General features: G+C 48.5%; 1 protein-coding gene across 1 annotated transcript in view; it reads right to left on the bottom strand.

Moving 5' to 3' along the window:
* Positions 1 to 2,994: 2,994 nt before the first annotated feature.
* Ca5a (carbonic anhydrase 5A) overlaps positions 2,995 to 15,565 on the bottom strand; it is a 29,516-nt gene continuing 16,945 nt past the window's right edge. Inside the window, exons 3-7 of the mRNA XM_051201793.1 lie at positions 12,892 to 13,010; positions 9,815 to 9,910; positions 9,036 to 9,098; positions 4,361 to 4,516; positions 2,995 to 3,312 (exon numbers count right to left, since the gene is read on the bottom strand). Coding sequence (XP_051057750.1) covers positions 3,166 to 3,312; positions 4,361 to 4,516; positions 9,036 to 9,098; positions 9,815 to 9,910; positions 12,892 to 13,010 — 581 coding nt within the window. The 3' untranslated portion in view covers positions 2,995 to 3,165. The remainder of the gene's footprint in view (positions 3,313 to 4,360; positions 4,517 to 9,035; positions 9,099 to 9,814; positions 9,911 to 12,891; positions 13,011 to 15,565) is intronic.

Below are 15,565 nucleotides of genomic sequence, written 5' to 3'. Positions count from 1 at the left end.
ACAAAAAGCCAAGCATGGCAGTGTCTTCTGTAACCTTGGCACTGGGGAGGCAGAGAGCACACAGGTTATTTTATACCTAAGAGTCCCCCTGCCCCAGCACCCCAGGTGCTTCAGTCCTGGGTGAGCACTGTCATGTATGACCAGAATGTCAGAAATGAAGCCACTTGTTCATGCGCACTGAAGCTCCTTCACGAGAGATGTGAGGAAGACCGTATTTCCTCAATTCTCAAAAATGGATCTTGGGTCCCTACTGAAGACATGATCACTTCCCTGCTTGTGCCATGTCTGTATTGACGGAGGAACCTGACCCTCTAGTACTCTGCTGCTAGCCATGACACCAAGGCACTCAAAGTGCCAGGAAGTCAAGAGTGGCCTACAGGTGCTTGCTGTAACTGGGCCAGCTACTGCCATGGTCACAGATGAACACTAGCCTGTACACTGCTCTTCACATCAGAAAGCCCAGGCTGGTTCTCTGTGCTTTCTCCAGGACACTGCCTAGCCAGCTGTAGGTTGTTGATACCATAGGAAGCTCTGGGATGGGAGAGGAATGAACTGTTGCCAAAGTAAACCCAGGGGCTATGCAAGTTCTCTTTGATTTGACATGCTATTTGTGGACCAGAATACATATTTATTCTCTATTTCCTCCCAGTGAAACACAGTGTGCCTTGGAAAACAGATTAGTGCTTGCTTATTTTTCCATGCTGTTTTTCATTGCGTACCTGGCAGTAAAGTGATGTTTGACGATAACACGATGAGGCTGTCTGTTGAATTGTGTTTCTACCAGAGGAAAAAAATTTAATGTTATGAAAGTAATGACTACTATTTGGATGGGGATTTTCCTTCTTCCATGCAATGCAAGCAAGCAAGCAAGCAAGCAAGCAGTTAAAAAAGGAGGGAGGGCGGGAAGGAGAGAGAGAGAGAGAGAGAGAGAGAGAGAGAGAGAGAGAGAGGCCAGAATGGCTGAGGTGACAGGACACTTGTTGGCCCCTGGAACAGAGGTGATGGAGCCCAGGGAGTCCTGATTCAGAGTGCAAATGATGTCTCTGAGCTTGGCATTCCTCTTGGCTTCCTGATACTGTGTGCTGTGGGCAGGCTCACCTCTTTGGTAAAAAGAGCAGGCACAGGCGCAGGCAGCTCCCATTCATCCATGAAATAAACACTGAGGACCTTGTTATGTGCTGAGTACTATTCTAGAGACTCGGCCCCCACCATCTTGGGATGAACTGTCTTTGCTCTGTAGGAGTTAGAATCCTAGGAGGCTGATAATGAAGGATAACAGCAGCAGATGGATCACAGAACACATTGGGTACATTGAGCTGAGGGGTCATAAGAAGAAACTGTAGGGATAAGGACCAGAGTGTGACAAAGGGTGAGCATTCTGTAATGGGCCATCGTCATAAATCAAGTTGGGGATGAGCTGCAGAGGCATCTGAGGGTGAAGAATCCCAGGAAGAGGCGGGAAGCTGGAGGTTCAACTTGATGGAGCAACGTGAGGCAGCAGGAGGCGAGGATACTATGTGGGGTGATGTTTTTAGGGAGGTTATCACTGAGGCCCCAGGTCACCATAGTCACCTGGCTAGTGGAGTGAGGCTGTATACCCTGCTAAAGGTACTTCTTTCTCCTTGGCCCTGCAACCAGGTGGGACATTCAGAAACACAGTTAAAGCTCTGGCAGTTGAGCATTCCACCTGTTTTTCCAGTAAAGTAGAGCATATAACATAAGGGAAGGGCATACAACAGAGAGGTGTCTAGGAGCAATGAGGTCTCCCCTTTCAAGACCCTCTTACTTTATACCACACCCCTCCCTGAATGCCAAGGGACTCACAGACTCTGTGGTGTGTACAAAGATACTCCTCAGAGATCACAGAACAAAGCCAATATCCCACTACACCCGCGTCTTAATCTTTGACCCCATGGATGTGTGATTTGGCCTTGGGAACTCTGCAATGGAAAGCTGATCCTAGGCTGTGTATGGACACCAGGTAATCGTGAGGGATCTTTCTGGAGGGAGGCGGTAGGGCTAGATCACAGGGGGAGAGTACAGTCAGTGTGGGAAAGGAAAAGGTGGTTTGTGTCTGTAAGGCCAGTAGTGGGGAGGGCAAGCCCCGAAGATGAATTTCCAGGCAGCCTGGGGCAAATGCTCATTCTCTTCAGAGCCTTCTGAAGGAATCAGCTTTGCTCATACCATGACTACAGCCTCCATCTTCCTGAACTCTGAAAGGACTTGGGGTTCTTTAATTCCCCCATAATGTGTTATAGAGGCCATGGGTTGACACCGAAGAAAAGGATATTGATCTCACACTGTGTTGCTGAGAACTCTGGATGCCCCTGGCAGTGAAGCACAGAAGACATCCGTGTGCATAGAGGAAAGAACAGAGCTGAGAGGCCAAACAAAACAATCTGGATGCCAGTGATTTGCTCAGTCTTTTAAAATTTGTTTCATTTTTTGTTGTTGTTTTGAGACAGGATCTCTCTATGTAGCCCTGACTGTCCTGGAACTCACTATGTAAATCAGGCTGGCCTTGAATTCACAAAGATCCACCACCCCAGTGCTGGGATTAAAGGCATGAGCCACCACATCTGGCAACTCAGTCTTGAAGGACATTTTGTACCTGTCTTGGTCTCCTAAGATGGCTCTGCCAAGAGTTCTACTCTATGTGCTTGAGTTTCTTTGTGTGAGTGTGTGCAAGTGTGTGTGTTTGTGAGTGTGTATGCATGTGCGCATGTATGTATGTGTATGAATGATTTGGGTATTTTGGTGCACATGTGTGTACAGATGCAAATGTGCACTTTCTGCTTGTGGAGGTCAGAGGGCAATGTCATATCAGTCCTCAGGCACCCCCCACACTGTGCTTGAGACAGAGTCCTGGCTGGCTGACGTGCAAGCTTCCAGGGGTCCACTCTCTCCACTTTCCATATCGCCACCACTGAGATTTACATGCACACACTTTTTGTGGGGTTATTGGGGATCCAAACTCAGGTCCTTAAGGTCTTAGGTAAGCTCTTGGTGGTCTGGGTTGTCCCTGAGCTCTATTTCTTCAGTTTCTTTAAAGTATTTCTCTTACTTGCAAGAAAGAAGCAGGTTGACTGGAGCAATGATTTCATCTTCTTTTTAATACAGGTGTCATGTCACTCTGTTCTACCTATCCTTACAGACATCATCCTGCTATTGGGACCTTGTCTCCACCCTAGTGGTCTGGAATGATGAACGTATTTTCCGGTCCATGAGGGGCTGGAGTGGGCGGTAGTTGTTCACCATCGCCTCTTCTTCCTCACCGCGTCCAGAAAACAAGAGGGTGCGGAATGCTGACAGCTGGAACAGAGACAGCCAGAGTGAGCTGAGGCAAGCAGGAAGGACCCAGGTGTCCCCCATGCCTTGTACAGTCCCCTCCTACACTGAATCGGGGTGTCAACATGTGACCAACAGAACACAGGATAATGGACCAGTGACTCCAGAACGTTCGTTAGAGGCACTGAAGCTGCCACCCTTTTGGGACTGAGAGCCCATAGGCATGATAGAACCCCAGTAGCCCCATAGAAAGGCCACAGAGTGGTACTGAGGCCCAGCCAAAAGCCAGCAAGCACCAACTTGTCAGCCACGGAATGAGCCACTTAGGTAGGGAAGGAGTCCTCTGGGTATGGTCTATGATGTACCTTTTTCTGCTAATGTGTACATTTACAGTTCCCATCCTCCACTGAACTCCTGTGATGAGACTGGGCAAGAACTCAGGTCCAAATTTGTATCACTTTTGTTCTTACCTGGACTTTTCCAGGAACAGCCTGGCTGATGGGGTATTTAACTGAGTGTCATCAGGACAATGATCACACCTGGGCCTCAAGGAATATGATGTATGCTAGCCCCATCAATGCCCCAAGTGTTATCAATGGGGCCTTATACTCAATGGTTCTCATGCAAATGGAAATTCTCTAGCAATTCAGGACTATCTAAAATATGCCGGGGAAGGGGGGAAGCTGGGGAGGTTGTTCGATTAGTTACGTGCTCGCCTTGAGTCTAAGCCTCAGGATGCTTGTAAAAAAAAAAAAAAAAAAAAAAAAAAGGCTGGCACGATGGCGTGGCATGCTCATGTAATCCTAGGGTTGGGGAGGCAAAACCTGGGGATCCTGGGGCTAGTCAGCCAGCCTAGCCTAATAGATGAGTTTCAGGCCAATGAGACACCCTGTCTCAAAACACAAGGTGAATGGTACCTGAGAAATGACATCAAAGGTTGACTTTAGACCTTCACAACACACACAAGAGATGTGCCTGAGAACGGAGTCTGGTAATGCTCTGCCATGACACCTTGATGAGGAGCAGGTAAAAATGGTCTCCTTTGGGACTGTAACTCAGCTACAGTGCTCACCTGGCTGGGGGCCACCTCAACGGGCATCTTCTGGATAATCCAAGTGACTGACTCAGCCAGTGGTGGGGTGGTGAGGGAGCCAGGATATGTCCAGTAATCCCGACAGGCAGGCAGCAGACAGGAAGGGTCAAAGGGGCCCATGGCCACCTGTGTATCCTGAGAACCAGAACCACAGACCTGTCAGGGGTCCAGCACAAGGAGGCCAGGAAGGAGCCAAGTGCCTCTGCATCTTACCGAGCTCTGATGGCCAAACAAGCATGCCTAATAACGGCTATATAGCCACTTTTGTCATGTGTGGAAGCAGGAAGAAAATGTAACTCTTATTTACAAGAAAAGGACTCACCAAATGGTTGTTGTATTTCTCCTTAAAGTTATGCCTTTCTATATACCTTGGCTAGTAAGACATATATGGGGCATTTTTTTTTTCCATTTTCAAGTGTGCAATTTGGGGCAGTAAGGACATTCACATCATGTAGTCATCACCCACATTTATTTACAGAACTTTCTCTGCCTCATTAAGCACTGACTCCAATTCTTCCCTGACCTCTGGAAACCTCAGCATACTTTCTGGCTCTGACCCGTGGAAGTCAATGTGTTGCCCTCACGTAGCTCTGGCTAGCCTCAGACTCACAGAAATCTGGGATTAGAGGCCTGCACTTTCATAACTGGCTGAGACGGGGTGTTGGGTAGACCAGGGTGTCCTCAAAATCTCTTTTAGGCAAGGAAATTTTGAACTCTGATCCTCCTGCCTCCACCTAAGTGCTGAGATTACTGATGTGAGCCAGAATGTTCTGTGTGTCCCGTGTTATGGCCAGATGAAGCACATCCACCGCCTGGCTAGGCTGTGTTTCATTTGCATTCACCCATGTTGAACACTTTGGCTGTTTCTCCCTTCTGGTTATCTTAAACAGTACTTCCAGAAGGGGATGGGATGGAGGCTGTTTGCTTCAGGGCCACTTTCTGTTCTCAGGGTCCATTCCCCAATATAAGATTTCTGGATCAGATGAACTTTTTTTTTTTAATTTTAATTTAAGGACCCAAAAGTGTGTGTTTTCAACAGTGGCTGCACTGAGAAATCTTATAATTTAAAACAACCGCCTGTCTCTCTCAAGCCGCCTGACTTTAAAACATACACTCTGCGGGACCTCCCCCCCCCCCACCCACACAACTCTCAGGCTCTTCTCTCTCACAGGGAGCAGGTGGGAGGGACCAAGGGCCCCACAGCTGCTCCTGACAGACTGTTCAAGCTCTCAGTCCTCTTCTTAAGGCAGCTGGAGTCAGCCTGGCCTCCGCCCCAGGCCCTGTGTTCACAGTTCATGTTTGCTTGCTTCCTGGGTTTCACAAAGCCTTCCTGAGCTCCCATGGGATGTCACCGTCCATTTGCTCATGCATGCATGCATGCATTCACTCACAAGTGTTTGTCTGAGCTGACAGTGAGCCTGACTTTGCCTCAGGTGTTGAGGCTACAGACGCAGAAAAGTGGAGCTCCCTTCTGTGGAGCTCGCACAGAATAAATAAGTAAAGCATCAGCACTTCACACTGAGGACTTTGTGATGGAGAAAAATAATAAATTAGGGGAGCAGGGTGAGATGGGAGGCAGTGGGCATTTTGAAAGATGTGGTCCCAAAGGCCTAATGGGGTGACATCTGAGAAAAGAGACAGAAAGCCACGAAGGAAGAGTCCATGGCATGTGTATATCTGTTGCAAAGGTCCTGAGGCAGAAGCAGTCTGATGGACCCGAGGAACATCAGGAATGTGGTGTGGTCAGAATTAGTGAAACAAGGTACAAAAAGCAAAGAGGGCTGGAGAGATGGCTCAGTCAGGATAGTGCTTGCATTGCAAGGATGAGGGCTTGAGCTCTATCCTCGAACATATGTAAAAAAGATGGGCAGGATGGCGTATGTTCATGCAATCCCAGCACTGGGGAAGTAGACACGGGCATCTTCCTGGGGCTGGCTATCTGGCCAGACTCTGCCTCCAAAACTAAGGTGGGCAGCACCTAACTAAAAACAGCTGAGGCATCCCTGTGCGCGCGCGCACACAAAGTCAATATCAACATAAACAGGTGACAAAGTATGGAAGCCTGCAGGGAGGGAGGGACACCTTGCCTCAGCCTTGGACTGGGAATCCCTATAAAAATCCACCTTGGCAGCAGGAGAGCCACTTGCTCATTGCCTGGGTGTTGCTCATCATGTCAGGACATCATCACTCAAGGGTGCAGAGACTGAGGGACCTCTTCCCCGTGAGCCTCCATGGCATAGTGGGCTCTAGGGTCCTCAAGCAAGCAGGCCCAGGATAATGACCTCCACACTGGGGAGGGTGAGAGACAGAGAAGACAGAGAAAATGAACCCAATGGTAATTTGGGTTATGTAATATTGAGTACAATACAGGGTACCCAGGGGTCCTGCTGATTAAGTCCCTAGCAGTAGGGTCCAGGGAGACCCCAAACCCCAGCTAGCCATCCAGCCTGAGATGGGACATTGTATTCTTGTCTATGGGACCACAGGAAGTAGTCTAGAGCTGCAACAAACCACCCTCAGGGATGGGCTTACTGAGCAAATGAGCAACAGAGCTAGGATTTGGGCCCAAGGCTACCTCACCCTCACTTCCTCCCTCTCTCTTCCATCCTCCCATACTTCAAGCATTTTAAAGTTTGACAGTCTCCCTAAGGTAGGAGCGCTCTTAGAGTCCACGGCAGACAGCTCTGAGTCCAGCAATGCTGCTTGAGACATCCCATCATGTGCCACGGTCCCACCCACGCACCCCATTACAACAGTAGATGAGCCAACCTGTGAGAGCCAACGGTATGCTTCATTCACACCACAGGTTAGGACAGACACTGTGCTATTCCACTTCCGTGTGGAGAACAAGGCCCTCATATGTCCACTCTCAAAAACCACATTTCATAAACAGGGAAATCGGAGTTTGAGAGGTTAAATCACTTGCTCAAAGCTATACAGTTTCCTGGCAGATCAAGGGCCTTGGACCCAGGATTGACTGAGGATCTCCACCACACACCCAAAAGCCCTAAAAGTCCTAAGCTTGTAGACGGGGTCCTCGAGTGTCTCCTACTCCTTAGCTTGAGGAGCCCTCCATGGCTGGGCCTTTCATGTCTTAATGTCCTTTTATGTCCTACAGTCAGTGGGTTATTTTCAGGGGACTAGTATAATTTGGGCTAGAACTAAGTCCCAGGCCCCAGGTCCCTCCTGTGGTCAGCCCATGGGGGAAAGGAGCTCCAGAACCTTCCAAGGAAGGAAAACAGACCCCTGAGTAAACAACACTCCCCAGGCAGCTCTATTCTCTCCCACCCCCAGTGGGAGGCAGAGGCCAGCTGGGAAAACATCCCGCCTTCTAGCTTTGTCCTGGCTGTTGACCAGCAAGGAAGAGGGTGAGGAGCTGGGCGCCCAGTACCTTGGCCTTGAGGTGTTCCTGAATGGGTGGACAGAACAGCTCTGTCTCTATTCCAAGGGGCGTCTGGACCTCAACATCAAGAGAAGGCAAGGAGCAGATCAAACACTCCTGTGAGCTTTGAGGAAGGGGTGGCCACGGTTTCCTGCAGGGCAGCTCTCACCATTGTTAAGACAGGTGGAAGCCTCCTCTGTCCCCATGTCCCTATGTCTAATGGCCACCTTGCTTCCTTTTGCCTCACAATTCTTTATTGTGGTACTGAATAAATAAACCTTTCTCCCTGGAATTTCCATTTTCCATCAAAGTCCCTTCTGGGTTTTTCTTAAAGAAAAGTGACCCCATAACTCTGTCATTTTCTCATGGCAGGCTAACATACTAAGGGATACAGAGAATGCCCAGCCACCTTCAGAATGAACTGGGGCCCTGTCGCCACCAGCCTGTGAGCTGCCCAGCCTGCCTCCCTCTCCCCAGGTCTGCTATGTACTTGGTCTCAGTTGAGCTCTTTCTCAGGTGTGTGCTGGTGGTGCACGGGCCTGTGTACGCACACGCAGCAGGTAGACACTTTGGTCTGTTTTCACAGACATTATCATTCCTGGACATCATGCCTGAGCAAAGCAAGAACAAATATGAGTTTGACCTCTCCCACAGGCTGCTGGGATTCCCCAGATGGCTGGATTTGAGGAGTCCCAAGGAGTCTAGCACCCTTGTCTCACTGAGGGGGAAATGGGTAGTAATGGGCAGAGAGAGTATCACTCCTCCTCCTGAGAAAGGGTTTCAAGTATCCCAAGGATGGCCTTGAACTTCTGATCTTCCTGCTTCCACCTCCCAATACTGCAGCTGTCTCCCACCACACCCAGTTTATGTCAGTGCTGGGGGTTGAACCCAGGGCTTCATGCGTTCTCAGTGAGCTCTCTACCAACTGAGCTACATCTGAGCCTTCCTGTTTGTTTTTGAAGACCCTCATCCTGTAGCCCAGGCTATCCTGGAGCTCATTATGTATGTAGTCCATGCTGGCTTCGAACTTTTGGCAGTTCTCTTGCTTCATCCTTCTCAAGTGCTGGATTACAGGCACATGCCACCACTCTCAGTGCTCAGAGGAAAAGCTTCCAAATTCAGCTCGTGACAAGGGCCTAAGACTAACTGGCCCTTCACTTCTCTTCTAGGACCAGAGGGTCACACCCTCTGCCAAGCAAACTCTGAATTTCCCCGAGTGAACTGTTGCTCTGGCAACTTCAGTGCCTGCTTTGCTGGTTTCACGCTTGTTACCTTGTGTTTCACTCCCGGCAAGACGTCCACCAGCCTCTGCAGAGCCTCGTGTTGGGCCCCGAGCTGCATAGCACAGACACAGGAGCATTAGTTAGTTAGCCTGGGAGGCAGCAGACAGTGAAAACACACCTTGCTTCCAGGGACAGTGTGCAAAAGGCCATTCTTTTTTGTTTGTTTTTCCACATAACGTCTTTATTGATTCTCTGAGTGTTTCACATCATGCACCCTGATGACAATTCCTTCCCAGTCCTTCCATGGCCACACTCACTTGTGACCTCCCCCCAAAGAAGTAAAATAATAATAATAATAATAATAAGCACAGGGAGGTAGTGACGCACCCCTTTAGTCCCAGCACTCGGGAGGCAGAGGCAGGTGGATATCTGTGAGTTTGAGATCAGCCTGGTCTACAAGAGCTAGTTCCAGGACAGCCTCCAAAGCCACAGAGAAACCTTGTCTCAAAAAAAAAAAAAAAAAAGTTCACTCTGTGGTATCGATACATTCACTGTGGCATGGTCAAACTCTCAGTGCCCTGCCCCTTAAATAGAACTGAGTCCTTCCCCTCCCACACCTCCTCCTGAAGCCACCAACTGTGAAGAGCTACTCTTCAGCATCTCCATCTCACTTTTTAAGCATTCTCTTACTAACTAGGCTGTTACTTTAGAGTGGGAGGAGGGGGTGGGTTGTTGAGGAAGCCTTCCATGTCCCTCCCTGCAAAAGGCCATTCTTGATGACCAAACCCAGCTATTCTCAGTGGAAGGGTCATGCCCAGCAGATGTTACCTTCAGAAACACTCCGATCACCGCCAGCCCATTCTCCCCCACGGTGGCTTCTTTGTAATTTTCATATTTCATGGAATTCCAGTGAACCAAATGGAGCTGAAACAGAGTGGAAAAAGAATGTTAATGTATCGTCATGCAGTAGAAATAGCAGTCACGCCACTCTGTCTAACACACCCTTGGGCCACGTCAAAGTCATGCCAGTACACAAAGTTCTGGTGGCCAGAGTCCTGTAAGCACCTCAAATACAGGTGGCAAGAGCGTCACAGCACCAAAGGGAGGGAGGGAGAAGACTTGCTTTAGTTTCTCTTCCTGTGGCTACAGAAGCAACTGAAAGGAGAAAGGGTTTATTTCAGTTCATGATCGAACTGTGGTGGGGAAGTCAAGGCAGCGGGAGCTTGAGGTAGCTGCTCACATCACGTCCACAATCTGAAGAGGGGATCAGTGAATGCATTTTTAGTATCTTGTCACCTCTTCTCCACTTATACATCCCAGACTTGCCCCCAGGTCTCCAGTGGGTGGAGCTGCTTGGGGAGATTTATGAGGGTGGCCTTGTTGGAGGAAGTGTGTCATTGGAGGGAGACTTTGAGAGTTTAAAGACCATTTCCAATGTGCTTTTGCTGCTTCATGCTTGTGTTTAAAGATGTGAGCTCTCAGCTTCTGTTCCTGTAGCCATACATGCTACTTGCTATCATGATGGACATAGCTTCGGAGAATCCTCCTGCCTCTGCCTCTGGAGTACTGCGATTAGAGGTGTGACCACCACTGCCCAGTCATCATGGTGTTTTATCACAGCAACAGAAAAGTAATGAAGACAGAGGGCTTCTCATATCAATGAGCATAATCAAAATAATCCCCATCTGTTAATTTAACAGTTACTAGTAGCTACCACAAGTGTTTGGAGTTGGCAAGACAGAAGTGAGTGGTTTGATCATTTGTAACTGTGAGTCACTTGGAACAAGGGTCACCAGATAAGACACAGGACTGTTCAGTGTTCAGCACTGAACGGTTTCTCAGTGTGGTTAAGTTCTCAATGTGCATCTGGCACCTGATCGTGAACTCTGCCTTGTCTTTATTTTGCAATTCTTCCATTTTCTGGATATTGGATAGTGAACCTCACAGGGTGATATATTTGCAAGATGATGGGAATGGATGTAGAAGAGGGGGCCAGGGAGGAGGGAGGAAGCCTTATCATCTGGGAATCATGGGCCCTGGGTGGGAAGTGTAGTGATAAGACTGTGGCTTCACTTAGGGGAGTCTGAGTATGTATCCAGTTGTCCCTTCTCACCCACGGATTCTACATCCATTGAACTAATGACAGACAAACTATTTGGAATAAAAAATGCTGTGTCTGTGCTTTTCTTGATTTTCTTGAAATGAAACAAATAGCAACAGCATGCGGCACTCACAGTGTGCTAGTGACCTAGAGATTAGGATGGAGGTATCAGAAGGATGTGTGTGGATTCCACGCAAATATGCTAGCTTTATCAGAAGGTGTTCCAGATCCCCTTGGATACAACAGGGGGCACACGTGTCCCCTAAGCGCAGGGCTGTGGTAGAGACATTCTTAACTGTGCCCAACCATGAGTCTTCAGGGACAAGAACCAGCAAGCCCTTGGCATCACGATGAGAAAGCTCTGCCTGTTGACATCTAGGACCTCCCCATCCCCCGGGTCCTCACTTCCAGGATGCATGGATGCTCCTGGCCTGGAATCTGGGATCTAGGACTAGCAGGGTAGACTTACCCTGTCTACTTGAGACTTCCTAGAATACAGCTCGAGGTCTCCCAGATGGAACCCTCATTTCCATCAGGCCTCTTGGCTCAGGGTCTTAGCCTGTAGACCCCTGGCCTCCATTTGTACTGGGGCCTGCCTTCATTTCTCCTCTCATCTCCACGTGGTCACTGGGAGTGTCTGGGCATGAACCAAAGAGGCTGGGTAGGGCCCACGGTCTCTCCTCCTAATCAGCTATGTTTCAACCATAGGGGCCTTCACTAGACATGTCTGCGCACAAAAACCAGGTCCCAGCTAGAGAGCTGTGAGGAAGGATTGCTACTGGGTGAGGAAGGAATGCTGTGTGCCTTCTAGTAGCAATGTTTGCCAGTTCAAAATAAATAAGAACTGGACTTGTCTGTGGCTTTGGCTAGACTCTGGTTCACTTCTACAACCAGAAAATGACGAATCGGAAAGCCAAAAATGTTGAGTGCATGCCCAGGCTGGTGGAAGAAGGCAGGGAGATGGAGGAGGAGGGACAGAGATGAGAGGGGCAGCTGAGACAGCACCTAGAGAGGAGGGGGTAGATGGAGGACTGATAAGGGGAAGGAATACGGCAAATTGGCCATTCCAGAGCTGAGACAGAAACCTCACAGTTTATCATCACATGGGGCTCTCCATTTTTCTCTGTGTTGGAAATTTTTCGTGATATAATTTTGGGAGGTTTCCAGGCACTACTTCAGAGCCAACACCTAATACTTACTTTTCTGTGGTGACCCCACTTTGGGATATTGAAGATACAGCCTTTGAGAAGATGATCTCTGGCTGGGGGTGTGGCTCAAGGATGAGTTTCATCCCCAGTTCTGAGGGGTGGGGGAGCAGGAAAAGGATGAGGTGGAGGGATAAGGGGATGAAGAAGAAGGGAGAAGGAGTAAGGGAAGGAGATAGAGAAAGGGGAGGATGGGAAGGAAAAGGAGGAAGGGGAGTAGAGGAAGAAGAGAGGAGATACTAGTGTGGAGATTTTCAATCTAGGTGGACATGAGGTCACTAGTCCCTAAGTGCGTCGAGCTTACAGCTGTCATGAGTTTCAGTGAGTTATGTGACCTCTCAGAACCTCCAGCTCTTCTGTCAACAGAGTACCTATAGTACCCGTGCTCCACCCCAGGACAAGGCGGCAACAATTAAGTGGGTCAAACTGCTCTTATTGCAGTTCTAATTGGCACATCGGAAGCCTCAGGTCCCTGGAAATCCTTTAGGTCTGGGAACTTAGTGTGTGTGTGGGGGGGGGGAGGGCAGGTAATGGTCACCCTGTGTCAGGCCTGGCATAGAAAGCACCCATGTGTGTACTGTTTTATGGCCTTTACAAACCTCAGCCGGGTATGCGTGGCCATCCACCATGTGCTCAGAGCCCCACTCATTCGCTGCTCCCCAATGGAAATGAAACTGCTTCAGCCTGTAGTGGTTTCCCAGTGGCCCACCACTGATCCCTGGAAACAAGAGAAGGGACACTTGTGTCTGGGCTGTGTGAGCTCAAAATTGCCTGTGTGTGTGTGTGTGTGTGTGTGTGTGTGTGTGTGTGTGTGTGTGTGTGTGTAGGTGGGCAATGGACATATTCTATCCTCAAGTGATTGTTGCACTGCTGAAACAGGGAGGTCTGTGAAAGGTTTGGTCACCTCTATCCTAGAGACAGTGGTTCATAGTGCCTAGACAGCAGGTTCATAGAAAACTCTGGGATAGATGAAGGCCAAGTCTGCATACAGCCACTAGATGGCGGTAGGGATCTTGGGTCCCTGCAAGTGGTGCTGCATAAAGACTCGGGTTTCTGAGGTGTGCTAATCCTACCAAGATTTCCAAGAGTTTCTTTTCTCCTGAGGCAGGGTCTCATGTAGCCCAGGATGGCACTGGACTCCATATGTAGCTGAGGATGACTTTGAACTTGTGATCCTCTTCCTCTACCTCCTGAGTTCTGGGATTACAGAAGTGTGTCATTACACCTGGTTTTCTGCCATTCTGGGAATGGACAAAGTCAACAGTCCAATGTAGGGCTGGGAGCCCATTTAACAAGCTCCAGGTGACTAATCACATTTCTAACTGTTGGTGACACATTTCCATCCAGTTTTCAGGCAGAAATCATGGAGCAATGCTGCTCCCTAGCTTTCTCTCAGGATCATGCTTAGCAAGCTTTCTTGTATAGCCTAGGATCATCTGTCCAGGGAATGGTACCACTCACAGTGGCCTGGACCCTCCCACATCAGTTAACCATCAAAGGCGATCTGCCTCAGATAGGACCACAGGCCAATCTAATCTGAGCAATCCTTTTATTGACACTCCCTTCTTAGGTGGCTCTAGGGTGTGTCAAAAGCTGACCAGAACACTGAATGGCAAATGGGGACAATGCCATGTTGAGTAAAAGATGCCATTGAGCACTAACTTCCAGAAGCTGATGGAGTGTGCTAGCTTTTCCCTGTGAAAACAACTTGCAGGCAGTAGCACTACGCTACACACTATGAACAGAGGTAGGGACAGGACAGAGATTGTACCAGGCTGGTACAATCTAACTTTCTTCTTACTCCAAAACAAGATGGTTATTCTAGAGTGTCATCAGTCCCATTCAGTTTTAAAACTTGTGCTAATATTACCTAACTCCAGATAAGAGATATAGAACTGGGTATAGCATCACACACTTTTAATCCTAGCACTCAGGAGGCAGAATTAGGCAGATCTTTGTGAGTTCAAGGCCAGCCTGGTCTACGAAGTGAGCACCAGGACAGCCAAGGCTGTTATACAGAGAAACCCTGTATAACCAAACCAAACCAAACAACAAAACAACAAAACAAACCAAAAGACAGGTAGATGGCTCCTGAGGAACAATACCTAATTTGAAGAAGTTATCCTCAGGCTCCGACATGTACACCCATGTACATGATACATACATTGTTGAATTATATCTGAAATTTTTAATACATAGAAAAGAGCCTTCTCCCCAGTGGGTGACAGTCTGATCAGTAGGTGTTAATTATACACTGGGTATTGAGGCTCTGGTCTGCAGATGAAAGGGCCCAAAATCGATGGTGGAGTTTGCATTCTAGGATTCTGTTTGGTTTTCTTGGGTTTCTACAAATGCACTGGAGGGATGATGACATGCCAAAAGATGAAGTCTGAACCCAGGAGCAACAGGATGTCTGCCAGGTCCCCACCAACAACCCTTGTAGCAAAGTCTAAAGATCATCCTAGACCTAGGTTCTGGCTCCACATTCTCCCTGATGACATCAGAAGACCCTTTGCAGAGTAGGGCTGATGGGGGATGTCTCCTGTGTGCTGTGAATATGTTTCTCTTATTGGTTGATGAATAAAGCTGTTTTGGCCAATGGACAAAGCCAGGCAGGAAGTATAGGTGGAGCTACCAGACTAGGGGAATTCTGGGAAGAGGAACAGAGAGTGAGTCTCTGGAGAGACACCATGGAGCTGCTGAGAAAGAATGAGGTTTGAGTACCACTATAAGCCGAGAGCATGTAGAGATACACAAATTAATAGAAATGGGTTCATAATTAAGACAGAACTAGCCAATAAGAAGCCAGAGCCATTGGCTAAACAGTTTATAATTATATAAGCCTCTGTGTGCTTATTTGGGACTGAATGACTGAACAGCTGTGGGACTGGATGGGACAGAAACTTCTGTCTATACAGGCCTGTAAGGAGTAAGGTTTTTCCGCCCGCTGCCTGGTCTTGTCCCGCCGCCGCCACGCCAGCCCCAAATAATGCACAGAGACTCTGTATTTGATACAATGCTATTGGCCCGGTACTAATTTCTTATCAGCTAGCTCTGTCTTAAGTATTAATCCATTTCTGCTGATCTATGTATTTCTCTTACCAGGGAGCCGGCCGGCATACTGCTTTCTCCAGACTCTCCATCTTGGCTCTCCTCCCTACTTCCTCTTTCTTCCTTGTCTCTTAGTCCCTCCTATCTCCTTTCCTATTGGTCAACAGTGCTTTATTCATTAATCAGTATGAGAAACATATACAGAATAACATCTCCCATCAC

Source organism: Phodopus roborovskii, unplaced genomic scaffold (assembly GCF_943737965.1).
Source record: "Phodopus roborovskii unplaced genomic scaffold, PHOROB, whole genome shotgun sequence".
NCBI classification, from domain to species: domain Eukaryota; kingdom Metazoa; phylum Chordata; class Mammalia; order Rodentia; family Cricetidae; genus Phodopus; species Phodopus roborovskii.
The sequence above is the reverse complement of the archived record's forward strand: the minus strand, read 5'-3'. Positions and strand labels throughout refer to the sequence as shown.